Source organism: Anabas testudineus, chromosome 16 (genome assembly GCF_900324465.2).
Source record: "Anabas testudineus chromosome 16, fAnaTes1.2, whole genome shotgun sequence".
NCBI lineage: Eukaryota > Metazoa > Chordata > Actinopteri > Anabantiformes > Anabantidae > Anabas > Anabas testudineus.
Window position 1 is genome coordinate 24,358,334 of NC_046625.1, and position 16,324 is coordinate 24,374,657.

General features: G+C 39.4%; 1 protein-coding gene across 2 annotated transcripts in view; it reads left to right on the forward strand.

The window, feature by feature from the left end:
* Nucleotides 1-15,971, forward strand: part of tgfb2 (transforming growth factor, beta 2) — a 48,980-nt gene extending 33,009 nt beyond the window's left edge. The window contains exons 2-7 of one of the 2 annotated variants that reach the window (XM_026372602.1): nucleotides 4,971-5,134; nucleotides 12,052-12,184; nucleotides 12,266-12,376; nucleotides 13,938-14,115; nucleotides 14,678-14,831; nucleotides 14,995-15,971. In XM_026372602.1, the coding sequence (XP_026228387.1) occupies nucleotides 4,971-5,134; nucleotides 12,052-12,184; nucleotides 12,266-12,376; nucleotides 13,938-14,115; nucleotides 14,678-14,831; nucleotides 14,995-15,153 (899 nt within the window). In that variant the 3' untranslated portion in view covers nucleotides 15,154-15,971. The remainder of the gene's footprint in view (nucleotides 1-4,970; nucleotides 5,135-12,051; nucleotides 12,185-12,265; nucleotides 12,377-13,937; nucleotides 14,116-14,677; nucleotides 14,832-14,994) is intronic. The other variant, XM_026372603.1, reaches the window with a different exon arrangement.
* The last annotated feature ends 353 nt before the right edge of the window (nucleotides 15,972-16,324 follow it).

Sequence of the window (16,324 nt, forward strand, 5' to 3'; positions counted from 1 at the left end):
CAGTCCTCTTAGTTTGACTCTGCATTCTTCCTTTTTCCTCTTCTTTGAAGAGATAGTCTCCAGCTTGTGGTAAGTGAACATTGTCATTGTAATACAGGGTAATACAAAACTCCACTGGTCCACTGTGGCCATGGAGTCTTCAAGTACAGTAAAGATAAAACAAAACAAAAATGCTATAACAGCAGACCAAAGACAATTTTCTCGAGATAAAAGAAATAACACTTAAACTACTTGCACATTTGTTGTGAGCAAAATGTGGGTGCAGGCTCAGCATCCTTAAGGATCCTTTTGTCAGCATCTTATCCAACATGACAATCTAAAATTGAGAAAAAAGTCTTTCATGACAGTGTTTGTGTGTTAATTGAATGAATAGCTATAATGGTCATGTATACACTACAGTACTGCTGTTAAACTTCAACATACAAAAAGGTGTGTCTGTTCAGCCTGCCCTGAGTAATAGAATTTGAAGTAGATAAAATAACATCTGATGATGCTGTCAAAGTGTAACGACAGCTGAATCTTCTGCACAGTGTGAGGAAATATTGTGAGTTAGGGTTCTTTTAGATCACTATGGATCTCCCTCATCAAGGTCCAGGTGACATCTTTGATAGTTGCTTTATGGGTGTTGAAATCTTTTCAGAACACAGTTGCCTGGTGAGTTGTAGCAGAAATTGTTTTTTTGTGAAATATAACAGGAAGATTTACAGCAACACTGTAACTAAGTAGTGACGTCTGCAAAGCTAATTATTGTGAACTTTACCTAAAGCAGCTGTAACATATTAGGCTACAGACCTGCGGCTGAAGACTCCTCAGAGACAGCTGTGTACCAACAGTCTGCAGTAATAGTCTCTGTTTGACAGGAAACCTACTAGTATTTGGGTAACTGGGATGATAACCTGTCGGAGGACCGTTTGAGATTTTGAAAGAAAAGCACATATTCTGTCCACCTTGTCTGTGTAAATACCTACATGCATCAAATAAAACGCAAGTCGTAATTCTTTTGTTTGTGAAAAGACACACAGTGACTTATGTACAACACGGCATGGTATACAGACAGCCAGCAATGTCATGCAGTTAACATAACATGATAATTCACTACAGTTATTACAATATATGAAAAATGTATTTACTGTTGGAGGAGCAGCGAGTGGATCACTGTCGGAACTGATCCCTTCTTAAACCTCAGCTGTGATGCAAACCCAGCGTCGAACGCACGCTCATTCTTAAAATAGTCAGAAGTGAATTGGTGTCCAGAGAAATACTAAACCTCCAGCAGTCTTTCCAGCACCAGTCCAATGACAATAAAAGCAACCCACAGGTCCCTCATGTCTTGCTGCAATGGTAAATTGAAAAGACTTCGGTGTGCATTGGATCATCCAGCAACAGTTTTGGGCAGAGTTTGTGGCGGGCGATGAGTGGACCAAGCCTGTGTAACGTGAATTCTTCTTGACTTCATTAAGGTGAAGGATTCTGAACTGACCATTCTGGGAGAGTATCGGACAAACAGCAAAATGTAAAAAAAGCAGAAAGTGCGTGTCTACATGCACCCTAGAGTCATATAAATGTAGAGAAATGTTCAAAAAGTATATTTTGCACAATAGGGGACCTTTCAAGGTGTGCTTTCACTATCCACATGCACAAGATTCTATTCATACAACTGAAACGATAAGACACGTATAATACAAAATATGATGCAGAACAAAGAAGCAAGACATAATGCTCCTTTGTTGTTTATAAGATGAAAAAGTAAAAAATGAAAACAGCATGCGTGACCACGCAACAATAACAGTGTCCCCAGGGCCTCTTAATTCACCATGCTGTGGGATGCTGTCAAACACTCACATGGTTTCCAATATAACGTGTGTGTGTGTGTGTGTGTGTGTGTGTGTGTGTGTGTGTGTGTGTGTGTGTGTGTGTGTGTGTGTGTGTGTGTGTGTGTGTGTGTGTGTGTGTGTGTGTGTGTGTGTGTTCTGCAGCGACACATGTCTGTCAGATCTGCACGTGTCAGTTAAGTGTCAATGGATCATGGATCTGGAGGAGCTTTGTCAATAACCCAAAGAATGTCATAGTCTTTAGAGCTTTGTTGGCTTGGAGACCTTTTAATCTTAAAATTAACCTTTAATTTATCTTACGTTTCACATTAAAATGCTATTTTAATCAAATATACTGTGTTTAATGCAATGATTGTCAAGTCTGGTGTTAAGTGTGATATTTAAGGGCCAACACCCTGCCAAATCTCAAGGCTAAATTATTTTCTCTCTGTATTTTTAATGAAATTATAGTTTTTGTCTTAGTTAGCATTACAAGGAACGTTTGGACCTACAGTGGCATAAAACATGATGTAGACCTTTCATTCATTTGTATTAAATGTGATCTGATCTTCATCTAAGTCAAGAGTATTAATAAATATAATAAATGCTAAAATAATAACACAAGAAAATTCTGATCTTTCATGTCTTTAGTGGGAGCAAACATAAAACCTCACAGTGAGAGTAGAAAATGTATGTGAATGCTTTGAATAATGACCTGAAAAAGCTCATTAGAGTCAGGTGTTGCATGAGTTAAGAAAATTAGCCCGGGGTCCAGGACCTTAGGGAGGGATCATGTTTTTTTTATTTTTTATTTTTTATTTTCTCAGTGCATTAAATGTCTACAGTACCGTGCTGTGGATGTTCTATGAGTCTGTGGTGGCAGGTTTTATCTTCTATGCTGTGGCCTGCAGGGGCCGCAACATAAAGGTGGCAGACACTAACAGGCTGAACAAACTGACGAGGCGGACTAGCTTGGGGGCAGAGCTGGACCCTGGACAATCCCTCTCACCCACTACACAGTCTGCTGATTGGACAGAGGAGCACGTCCAGCCAGAGATTGATCAACATTAAGTGCTCCAAAGAACGCCACAGGAAAACCTTTCTACCTGTTCCTTTTAATGTTAATGTTTTACAGTGGGGATGAGGTTTTGATGTTGGTGCGCTGTACCTTTTTTTCTCCACACATACTGTTGTGTGTTTTTTTCCAACTGAACAACTCAATTTAGGTTTCATCTGTCCACCGAATATTTTGCCAGTAGTGCTGTGGAACATCCAGGTGCTCTTTTGTAAACTTCAAACATGCTGCAATATTTTTTTTGGACAACAATGGCTTCCTCCGTGGTGTCCTCCCATGTACTCCATTCTTGTTTAATGTTTTCCTTATTGTAGATGTGTCAACAAAAATGTTAGCATGTGCCAGAGATTTCGGTAAGTCTTTAGCTGACACACTAGGATGCTTCTTTACCTTATTCAGCATTCTGCGCTGTGCTCTTGCAGTCATCTTTACAGGACGACCACGCCTAGGGAGAGAATAGTAAACTCAAAACTGGTGTGTGTTTTTAAAGGGCAGGACAGCTTTCAGCAACACATCCAATATCATCACACTGATTGGACTCAAGGTTGGCTCACTCCTGGCTCCAATTAGCTCTGGGAGAAGTCATTAGGTTAGGGGTTCACATAGTTTTTCCCCTGCACTGTGAATGTTTACATGTTATGTATAAATAAAAACATGAAAACATATGTTTGTGTACTATTATTTTCAGCAGACTGTGTTATTGTTGTGAGTTAGATGAAGATCGGAGCACATTTTATGACCAATTCATGCAAAACTCCACGTAATCCCAAAGGGTTCACATACTTTTTCAATTCCTCCCCCCTATGTAAGGGGTAGGGAAACTGATCATTTCTTGTCATATATCTGTTTTCATTCTTTATTCCACCCTGGACTATAATTATTGACCCATTTTAATTAATCTATTTTCATTCATCTTATATATGCTGTATATATACCAAGTTTTCTTTATTGATGTTATTCTGTATTTGTGTTTGTGTGGACCTTTTGTGTATGCTTTTGTGAGCCATGCTTCATCAAACGGAGCATGAGGATCTAAGATCAAGAATCTTTGATTTACATAAAGCTGGGAAGGGTTACGAAGTGAAATCAAAGACTTAAGAAATTCACCAGTTAGGCAAACAATTTCCAAATGGAGACACTCTAGGACAGTGGCTACTCTACTAAGAAGTGGGCGGCCGGCCAGTCAAGTTACCCTAAGAGCACAACAAACATTTATTAATGAGGTAAAGAAACAACCCCCAGTAACAGCCAAAGATTTTAAGGCATCATTGGAACTGGCTAACATCTGTGTTCATGAGAAAAGGTAAAACACTAAACAAGCAGGGTGTCTTCCACCATGGAAGCCGCTGCTTACCAAAAACAATGCTGCACGCCTAAAATTTGCCCCATCATACCCCAAACTGTGAGGTATGATGGGGTAAATATCTTGGGTGGGTGACCCAAGATATTTACCCCATCATACCTCACAGTTTGGGTGATTTGGGCCTGCTTTGATGCATCAGGGACTGGTCAGCTTACAGTAATTAAATATATAAATGACCAAGCGTGTCAAAAGATTCTTCAGAATAATGTGAGAATGACTGAATGTCAGCTAAAGCCTTGTAGAAGTTGGGTAATGCTATAGGACAGTGATCCAAAACACACAACAGAGTGGTTTCAAAAAACAAAAATGGCCTTTTGGAGAGGCCATGTCAAAGCCCAGACCTCAACCCAAAGAGATGCTATGGAACGATTTTAAGAAAGCCACTCATATGAGACGACCAAAGAATATGAAAGACCTAAAGCAGTTCTGCCAGGAAGAATGGGCTAAAATTCCACCTGAACAATGTGCAGGTCTGATACACAGCAACAGATGTGCCTGGTTGAGGTTATTTCCTCAATAAAGACATAAAAGATCAGAATTTGTTTTGTGTTATTATTTTAGGCACATTAAGTTTGTTAATAGGCTTGACTTGAGAAAACCATGAAATTCCACATACATATACATACTTTTTTCGTGCCACTGGATAACCAGTCTATAACAATAAAGAAATCTGTCATACACACACTTACCTCAATCAGCCATTTGGTCTCCTGTTTTATAGATGTCATCTCTCCTACACACTTCAACCCTTACTTCAGACGGCTGACTTTTGATGTGTCTTCCATGGAAAAGAATGCATCCAACCTGGTGAAGGCTGAGCTTAGGATCTTCCGTCTTCAAAACCCAGTGGCCCGAGTGTCTGAACAGCGCATAGAGCTCTACCAGGTATCACTTTCCAAACTTTATAAATCAATCATAGTCAATAAAAGTTGGCAACTTTGACAAAATATTTCAGAAAAATATCTCATTAATGACAAAGTGAAAACAGGTTTCTACAAAGTAATGTCAATTAAATAAAAATATGTAAGGTGACATCAGTATTTGCATTCATGTTTACCCCCTTTAAAGGGGTAACTAATCCAACAGGTCCAGATATTTGGTGCTTACAATTACATTTAGCAGACGCTTTTATCCAAAGCAACTTACAAATCAGTATAATGGTAGGCAGGGTGGTTGTGAGGAGGTGTTGCCTAAAGACCCCTACTGGAGGTAGGCTATGGCTGGGATTTGAATCCCAGTCTCCCACGTGGGAGGCGGTGATGTTACCACTACATTAAACAGCCGCCCCAATTAGTTAAATTGGGATCACCTGTGTGCAGTGAATGTGTCTGAAGTGATTGCAGTATAAAGGCACTTATGTCTGGAAGGTCCAGTCACTGGTTAATCAGTACTCCTGGCCACCATTACACCACGAAGACAAAATAAAACTCCCAGCAACTCAGAGAACAGGTCATTGAAAAGCATAGTAGAGTCTACAGTCCTAGAACAGGCCTTCCACACAAACTGAGTAACTATGCAAGAAGGACACTAGTGAGAGAGGTCATGAAAACACAGAACTCTACGTTCTCAGACTGCAGGTTTACTTGTTGTTCCTAGATTTTTTAAATGTAGAATGGGAGGCAGAGCCTTTAGCCATCAAGCCCCTCTCCTGTGGAACCAGCTCCCAGTTCAGGTTCGGGAGGCAGACACCCTCTCCACATTTAAGACTAGACTTCCTTTTTTAAAAAGCTTATAGTTAGAGATGGATCAGGTGAATAGAATTTGTCATGCAAACAAGGCCTTGGAAATGTGTGAGGGAAGAAGGGATGAGCTGGTACAAAGAGGGGGAACTGATAACATTTATATCAAACACACACACCCACTTGTTCTCGTCTATATATTAAAATTGAAAACTTTCGACCTTGTCTTGAAATGTTTGGATTTAATTGTGATAAATAGCCTGTAGAACCTTCTGTACATCATAAATTGAAGTACAGTAACCTGTGTTTTGTGAGGGTGAACCTTGCAAGATTTTCTTTCCATTCTACACTAATGTCTCATGTTATAGTATAAACTCATTCAAGTTTTTAGGTAAATTAATTATGGCATAAATCCTGTAAATGGTACCTCTTCAAATGCTGTGAAGCCTGTTCTAGCACATTTAAAACATTTAAAAACTTTGCACTTTCCTTTGAACTCTGATTTGATTAAACCTTGGATGGGAAACTCTCTGTGTAGAATTCTGAGTATAGAATTTTATACATTAAAAATCTTTTTTGTGAGCTTTTTGAGAAAATTTAACGTTGGAAATAGAAACTGAAATACTCAAAAGTTCAGAAAGTTCAGACTAATTTCTAGTCTAGATCTAAGTCTTTTCAACTTCACTTCAATCAGTCTCACTTAGAAATATTTACATCATCTTCTGTGTAGTCAGTAACTGTGATAGGAATATTCCTTTAGCTGCACCACCCAAAGCAAGATAATGCTTACTGTCATGTATCATGTGATGGAGTCTTAAGTTTAAATAATATGTTGCAGTAATAAATAATGAATATGTAATTTCAGTTACTCTAATATCCTATATAATATCCAATATCTATATTATTTATTCAGAGCCGAGGCTGGTGGCAATGCCATCTCAATGTAAAAATTACCTAATTTTTTCCTTTAAAGTGTATATTTTCTCAATTTAAACATTTAATTTGTGAATAAAATATGGGTTTGAGATATTTTAATTTAGTCATTGCATGCTGTTTTATTGTACATCTTGCACAGCATTACAATTTTATGGAAATGTAAATATCTTCCAAAACCTCAAAATTTTCTCTTTTCTGTCCACTCACTACAGTTCAGTATAAAAACTGATGTACAGTGTCAAGAAAATGTGAACCTCATTGAATTTCATGGTATTATGCATTAATTTGTCATAAAATGTAATCTGATTTTTAATCTAAGTCAGTAGTATTAGCCAATGTGCCTAAAATAATAATAAAGACATAAAAGATCAGATTTTTTTTCAGAACAACCATAAAAACCAGATACTGCAACTGTAAAAAGTATTAACCTTGCAAACCTTGGAATTAATAACTGACACAGTTATTAATTAATTTTCCCCTCAATCACTGCAAGCTGGCCATGCTCTGATATAGCAAACAGGCCCAAATCATGATCTTTCCTCCACCTTACTTTATGATGATATGATGATATACAGTGCCCTTTTAATGCCCGATTTAGTGTTGTAGGTTCTTTCCAAATAGTTCAATCTTAGTTTCATCAATCCACAAAATATTTTGCCAGTACTGCTGTAGAGTGCCATTGTGCTTTTTCGCAAACTTCAGGCATGCAGCAATGTTCTTTTCAACAGCTTCCTTTGTGGTGTCCTGCCATAGATAGTTCAATGTTGTACATACTGTAGATTCATGAACATGTTAGCCAGCTCCAATGATGCCTTTAAATCTTTCGTCTGTCACTCTGAGCTGTTTCTTTACCGATGAGTGTTTGTTAAGCTCTTGTTGTCATTTTAACTGGCCAGCCATTTCTTGGTGGTGTAGCCACAGTCTTGTTTGCCTGTAGACCGGTGAATTTCTGAAGTCTTTGACATCACTTTGTAACCCTTTCCAGCTTTAAGTAAATCAACAATTAATCACAGATCATCTGAAAGCTTCTTTTGGTGATGCATAGCTCACCTAGTAATCTTCTTGTGCAGAGCAAACTCAAAAAGTGGTTTTGTCAGTCAAAGTAGCTTCTTTCCACACCCTCAAAATAATTATCTTCCAGATATGCTAATTGCAAGAGGGGGTATCAACCAGTTATTAACTCATTAATTAAATAATGAATAATTCTACTAGCACTATGAGTGGTTGTTCTCAATAAATTCACAACATATTTTTTGTGTTTGAGTAAATGCACAGAATATTCAAATGTACTCTTTTCTACTACTGCACAATTTTTCTTTGCACATCTTTTAGCCTTTGAAATGGAAACAACTATAATATTAGTTTTAATAAGAGTTTTAATATTTTGTTTTTCCAAAAAGTTAAACTTCTAAATCTTTTCTCACCACCTTCTACCTCAAAACCCTTCCTTTGTACTGTTTCTGTCTGAGCTTCAATGTCTCTGTTAAGTTTCCCACAGCAACTCTAAGAGGAGATTTGAGTGAAAGCAGCAGGAATAGTGTTTTACACATTAGACAGAGATTAGCCAACATAAACACATGGTTCTGAAGAACAGCCGAATAACAAAGGTCCGTCCAGCATCTGGTTACATTCTCACTGCTTCTCCCAGGCCTGGCCAATCAATCAGCGAGAAACGTTTCTCTCTGATTTCCAATGCTTCTTGTGTTTTTTTTCTATCTTGGTGTATTTGTATGGTAGTATAATACTCAAGTAGATATCTTCCATCATTAATATCTACTTGAATTCAGACAACAATAAGTTTCATTCTGATGCCTCTCAACACACAACTACTGTATCTAAATGTGCACTACATCATGTTAACTATGAAAACGATTACACAGCATTTTGGTCACTCCATCTGGAGAGAGATTTAGGTGGTGGGAGAGTCGGATCATACCCCAGGTTGAGGCAGGTGTTTCAGAAAGCAGGTTTTGAAAACTTTTAAATGTAAGGAGATGTATTTTTAGATGCAGAAATCCAGATCACTTTTATTCAATTTGCCACACTAGCTTATTGTGAACAAACCTGCTCACTGGCAGGGTTTCTTCAACAAACCATGCAAATATGTACAGTTGTTTATACAGTGGCAAGAAAAAGTATGTAAACTTTTCAGAATTAAAGGGTTTTCTGCATTATGCAAATTGGCACCACCTCTGGTGGGAGCCTGTTACAGTAACTCTGATTAGAACTGTTCTTTTCGTAGTTTTTGTTCCTTTTTTTGTTGCTCTTTTCTGTCAAGTTGACAATATTCTTGTTAACCAGAATGGGCAGTGGATTGCCCATTCAGGTTTTTCTAACCTTTGTTGTACCGGGAAGCCATGGCGACAGAGGCCTCCAGGATAAAGTTCTTACTCGTATTATTTACCAGCACAACCAGCTGATCACAGCCCCAGATCCCTGTGGAGCTGGGATGCAAGACTCTGGGCTTAAACAGAAAGAATGGAAGAGAAAGATTAAACCTTTTCTTCCTGTCGTTGCGGGAGATGTGAAGTCCCTGGCAAAAAGGTTTGGACGAGCTTGAAGCACTGACTATGACCCAGCGGGAGTATCGTGAGTGCAGTATTATGTGCTTTACCGAAGCATGGCTGCAGGAACATATCACCGACTCCAGCTGCACCATCAGCGACTCCCAGATGGTGTGGGCTGACAGTGACTGCAGGCAGAACGGTAAGAAGGAGGAGGGGGTGTGGTGCTTGTAAGTAACAGGTGGGGTAATCCATGTTATTGTGAAAGAACAGCTTTGTCTTTTCACAACTCTTGCAACTTTTCACCAGTATGTCAACTGCCCCACCAGAGACAAAAACTAGAGACTTGAAGGATGCAGATCGGATCACAACCTGGTGCTTCTCACCTCTGTCTACACTCCCATTGTTCAGCAGCAGTTACAGTTACCAGGAGAACTAATAGGAAGTTGTCTCAGGAAGCTTGTGAATTGAGTCTCTCAATGGGGTGCTTTAAAGCCACCAGCTGGGAATCTCTATGGGAACAGAATGGAAACAACATCGACTCCATGGCAGACACTATCAGAGTGCATTAACATTTGTATGTATAATATTAGTTGGGTTTAGAGGAAGCTGAAAGTGAGACTGAGGCAGAGTAAGGATGCCTACAGGAGGAAGCTGGAGAACCAACTCCAGCATAGCAACATGAAGCATGTGTGGTCTGGAGAGAAAAAGTTCACAGGCTTCAAAGAGAAGGGGTTAAGGGGAAATCTTACAAGACCAGAGAATCCCCAAAACCTTCCTCCTCCCCCTTTTACTCATCCAGACACACGGACAGCACCTGTTGGAGTCTGCCCCAAAATCCTGAAGGCCTGTGCTGCTCTGTGGGATCTTACAGCACCTCTTCAACCTCAGTCTCAGTTAGGAGTGTGTGCCGAAGCTTTGGAAGACTTCATGTCTCATGCCACTACTAAAATGTTCATCTCCAGCAGCTCTAATTGACTACAGACCAGTCGCCCTTACCTCACATGTCATGAAAGAAACAACTAGTACTGACCCATTTGAGGCCTGAGGTTGAAACATCTTTAGAGCTACTACAGTTTGCCTATCACCCTCAGGTTGGAGTAGATGATGCCATCACATACCTGCCCCAGAGACTTCTCTCACACCTGGACAGAGCAGGCAGCACTGTGAGGATCATGTTTTTGACTTCTCCAGTGCTTCTAATACAATCCAGCTTGTCCTGTTGAGAGAAACTCCTGAAGATATAAGTTGACTGAATTGGTTAGGTTGTTGAGGGACTGATGCTGAACAAACTGTTGAATGTCATGGAAAGACATCCTATACCTTTCCTTATAATAGCGGAGCTGGAGAAGTCTCTGAATTAAGCTGCTCTGCTGTGAAGAGAATGTGAGCTGAATTCCTGCCAACAGCCATCACCCTGTACAATGACTATATTCAGACCATGGAGAGCTCTGTTCCAGCCTAGCCAAACTAACTAGTCAGATTCATTCATTAATTCATTATATTGTGTTATATGCATTTCTGCATTCCTTGGTATTGCACGATCAATTTCATCAATCAATCCATTTTTTTGATAAAATGTGATCTGATCTTCTTCTAAGTCAACAACATTAACAAATATAATGTGCCTAAAATAAGAACCCAAAAAATTCTGATCTTCCATGTCTTTATTGAGAACAACTAGAAAAACCTCATAGCGCTAGTCAGGTGTTAGCATACTTGGAGTCTTCAGAAAAAAAAATTGTTTGGAGGTGTGAAATAGAGCTACTTTGACTGACAAAAACCACTCAAACATTTTTGAGTTTGCTCCACCCAAGAAGAATATGCTTCTGTGAGCCATCTCTCACCAAAAGGAGTGTTCAGAGGACCTGTGATCAATTGTTGATTTACAAAAAGCTGAAAAGGGTTACAGTGACGGTGACTTTAACAGTCTGCATTTGTAGATTGTTTGCCCAACTGTAGACACTTTAGGACTGTGGGTACTCAACCAACAAGTGGGCGGTACAACAAAAACCCATCAATAAGGTAAAGGAGAAAGTGTTGTGACATAGCATAGTATATAAAATAGTATATAAAACATTCAGCAGGGTGTCTATGGCAGTGCAACACAAATGTGGCCTCTGCTTACTAAAAAGAATTCAATACAATTCAATTCAATTTTATTTGTATGGCACCAAATCACAGCAGAAGTCATCTTAAGGCATTTTACAGTTTAAAGTTTAAGAACTAACAAAATATAACTGTATACAGAAAACCCAACAATCCCACTTGAGAAAGCACTAGGTGACAGTGGAGAGGAAAAAGACCCTTTAGAGGAAGAACCCTCCAGCAGAACTAGGCTCAGGATGGGTGGCCATCTGGAAGTGGAATGAGGAGAGAGATGTTTCCTTTTTTCAGTTCAGGTTTTGTTTTCACTGCCAACATTTTAATTAACTTTGGCATCGTACAGAGGTTACATAAAACAACCTAAAAACAACAAAGGCAATTACAAGTTAGTGTGGCGCATAGAATTCTCAGTGTTTCTCCTGCTATTGAGAAAAGCTTCATAGTACAGTCATTTGGACTAACCTGACCACATGCTGTCATTCTCAAGTGCCCAGCTGAATCATTGATAGAAATGTAAACTGTAAAATATGATTTCAGTTTCACAGCTATGACCACTTATGCCTCCTTTTGTCCACAGATTTTAGGACACAAAGACCTGACATCACCAACACAGCGTTATATTGACAGCAAGGTGGTTCGCACACAGACAGAAGGCGAGTGGCTGTCCTTTGATGTAACAGAGGCAGTGAGTGAATGGCTGAATCACAGAGGTAAGTGTGTATTCCTTACAACACTGTAGCACAGTCCTCTTCATTTACTGCATGTGTTGCAGTCATAACTTTACTCCACAGAAAGAAACAGTGGATTCAAGATCAGCCTGCACTGCCCATGCTGTACATTTGTACCATCAAATAACTACATTATTCCCAATAAGAGTGAGGAACTGGAGGCACGGTTTGCAGGTATTTTTATTCCAGAAAAGTATAATAATGATAAACAGTGCTGTTCTAAAGTCTATATTTTTTTACTACTGACAACAAATCCTATCAATAGACCAAACCAATAATTTGTGGTTTTGAACATTTTACATTAACACATGGTGTAGACATGTCACACCCTGCTATTAGATGAGGATGTAGATATATACAGGTGCTGGTCATATAATTAGAAAAAATAAAAAATATCTTCAAAAAGTTGATGTATTTTACTAATTCCATTCAAGAAGTGAAACTTGTATAATGTATACATTTATTCCACACAGACTGATATATTTCAAGGATTTTTTTTTTTTTTAATTTTGATGATTATCACTGCCAACTAATGAAAACCCCAAATTCAGTATATCAGAAAATTAGAATATTACTTAAGACCAATACAAAGAAAGGATTTTTCAACACTCTCAATCAGTTAATTAACTTAAAACACCTGCAAAGGCCTTTAAATGGTCTGTCAGTCTAGTTCTGTAGGCTACACAATCATGGGGAAGACTTCTGATTTGGCAGTTGTCCAAAAGATGACCATTGACACCTTGCACAAGGACGGCAAGACACAAAAGGTCATTGCAAAGAGGTTGGCTGTTCACAGAGCTCTGTGTCCAAGCACATTAATAAAGAGGTGAAGGGAAGGAAAAGATGTGTTAGAAAAAAGTGTACAAGCAATAGGGATAACTGCACCCTGGAGAGAATTGTGAAACGAAACCCATTCAGAAATGTGGGGGAGACTCCATATGCAAAACATGGGTTTCACCTGTCGCATTCCTTGTGTCAAGCGACTCTTAAACAACAGACAGCGTCAGAAGCGTCTCACCTGTACTAAAGACAAAAAGGACTGGACTGCTGCTGAGTTGTCCAAAGTTATGCTCTCTGATGAGAAAAATTTTGCATTTCCTTTGGAAATCAGGGTCCCAGAGTCTGGGGAAAGAGAGTTGAGGCACAGAATCCAAGTTGCTTGAGGTCTAGTGTAATGTTTCCACAGTAAGTGATGGTTTGGGGTGTCATATCATCTGCTGGTGTTGCTCCACTGTATTCTGAGGTCCAAGGTCAACGCAAGATGCAGATTTCATTTTCCAACAGGACTTGGCACCTGCACACACTGCCAAATCTACCAGTACCTGGTTTAAGGACCATGGTATGCCTGTTCTTAATTGGCGAGCAAACTGGCCTGACCTTAAGCCCATAGAAAATCTATGGGGTATTGTGAAGAGGAATATGCAATATGCCAGACCCAACAATGCAGAACAGCTGAAGGCTACTATCAGAGCAACCTGGGCTCTCATAACACCTGAGCAGTGCCACAGACTGATCAACTCCATGCCATGCCACATGCAAAAGGAGCCCCACAAGTATTGAGTGCTGTAGAGGCTCATACTTTTCATATTCATACTTTTCAGTTGGCCAAGATTTCTAAAGACCCTTTCTTTGTATTGGTTTTAAGTACTATTTTAATTTTCTGAGATATTGAATGTTGGACTATTTTTTGCATACACTGAGATGCAGCAGATTTGCAGCTCTATTTTATTTCCAGGTATTGATGACAGCATCCATGACAGTGACTTAAAGTTGTTTAAGAAACGGCGACACGGTGTTCGGGCTCCACACCTCCTGCTTATGCTTCTCCCTTCTTACCGGCTGCAGTCCCAGTCCCAGTTGCAGCACATAAACCATCGATCCAAGAGAGCCCTAGATGCTGCCTTCTGCTCTAAGTACTAACCTGCAATCTACACTATAGCTCTTATGACACAAACATATCAGGAGAAACTAGCTAGCTAGGCTTCATAAATGCCTGCTATTATGTAGCGCCAAATCACATCAAGAACACTTTACAGTGTAAGGTTTAAGACCTTACAAAATAACTGTATACAGAATTATATAGAAAACTTAACGATGCCACTTAAGCAAGGACTAGGTGACAGTGGAGAGGAAAAAACCCTTTAATGGAAGAAACATGCAGCAGAACCAGGCTCATGGTGGGTGGCTCTCTGCCTCGACCAGTTGGGGTGAGTGGACAGAGGAGAGAGGACAGCAGGCAACAAAGAACAACAACAACAAGCAGTAAAAACACTCGGCAGGTTGGTAGGGCCAGTTACTGCACTCTGGAAATATACAGCTCTGAGGCCGGGGATACCTGCAGAAAGGTACAGAGAGAGGGAGACAGAAAGGAGGAAGCACAACTACAGTTCTGTTTGTGTGTGAGAGACACAGAGATGCTAACGTCAACAAACCTCAGACTCTTCACCGTCTCACCTCCCTTTTATCTCATTGTAGAAATGTTCAGGACAACTGTTGCTTACGGTCACTCTACATTGACTTTAAGAAAGACCTGGGCTGGAGGTGGATCCATGAGCCAAAGGGGTATGAGGCCAACTTCTGTGCTGGGGCATGTCCATATTTGTGGAGCGCCGATACCCAGCATTCTAAGGTAATGTGTGAGGGACAGGGTCAAAAGTGCATGGTACAGTCTCAATAATCAGCCAAATTAATGCAGAAAACCATGAAAGCCACTGTATATTGAGTTTGATGATGTGATGTTCCACTTTAGACCATGTTGTATTTATAGTATGGTTCTTATTTTTGTGTTTCAGGTATTAGGCTTGTATAACACCATTAACCCTGAAGCATCAGCATCACCATGCTGCGTCTCCCAGGACCTAGAGCCCCTCACCATCCTCTACTACATTGGCAAGACTCCCAAAATAGAGCAGCTCTCAAATATGAAAGTCAAGTCCTGCAAATGCAGTTAGAAGCTCTTACAAGTCAGAACACTTTCTGTCCTTTCTTCATGTAAGCACATATACAGTTGACCTACACAAAGTTGAACCGCAAGTGTACTTTTTAAAGCACCGCTATTCTCGCAGCAGTGTTTTCACACAGGCACAGTCAGTTGTGGTGTGTTGGAGAATAGAGGTACAGAACAATTTTATGCTACTTCACTGCATATAGTTCAGACAATACAGGACCAGTGCCTTGACTTTGATACCAGTGCTAAGTAGTACAGTGTTGTATTGCAGTTTTTGGTTGACAAAGTTTGATGCATTTTGCCTTTGGTTTGTGATGTAAAGTTTGGTTTTCCTACCATCAGGAACTGTTGGCTGTCTAAAGTCAACATATAGCTTTTTTACCCAAAAAATGTCTATTTCAATTAATGAAATAGTTTACATGTACTGTATGACATAGACAGATTTATTTATGTATAGCAGGGGATTCTAGATGTTTATCACTGGTTGTGACTAAATGTATCAATTAGATTAAATAGAACTGGATCAACTTAATGACTTGATAAACTGGTTGATGCTAAGCAGCAACAAAAGATGACTTTGACTCTATTGTCCCCAAGAGGAAATTCACAACACTGCACTTGATTGGCAAGAGTACAACAGGCACAACAACATAATAACAACAGATGTGGAGAAAAGTTTTTGGTACCCTTCCGTTAAAGACAAACAAAAACCCCACAATGGCCCTTGAAATAATGTGAAAGTGACAAAAGGAATAATAAATACAAATATACTAAAAATCAGACATTGCTTTTAAGTTGTGGTTCAACAAGCATTTAAAAAAAACACACTAGTGAAACTGGCCTGGACAAAAATGATGGTTCCCCTAGAAAATATAAAAATAATTTGACCATAGTGACATGTTAAACTAAAGTGTGTCCTGTAATCAGCAACACAGGTGTCTGTTTCTTGAAAGAAAGTCTACCTATTTAATGGGTGTTAAGAAGTCACTGTGTTGTTTGGTATCATGGTGTATATCACACTAAACTTGGACCATAGATAGCTAAGGAAAGAGTTGCCTCAGGAAATTAGAAAAAAGAATACTCAAACATGTTAAAGATAAAGGCTATAAGAGCATCTCCAAGCAGCTTGATGTTCCTTTGTTGCACATTATATCTAAAAATTTAAGGTCTGAATG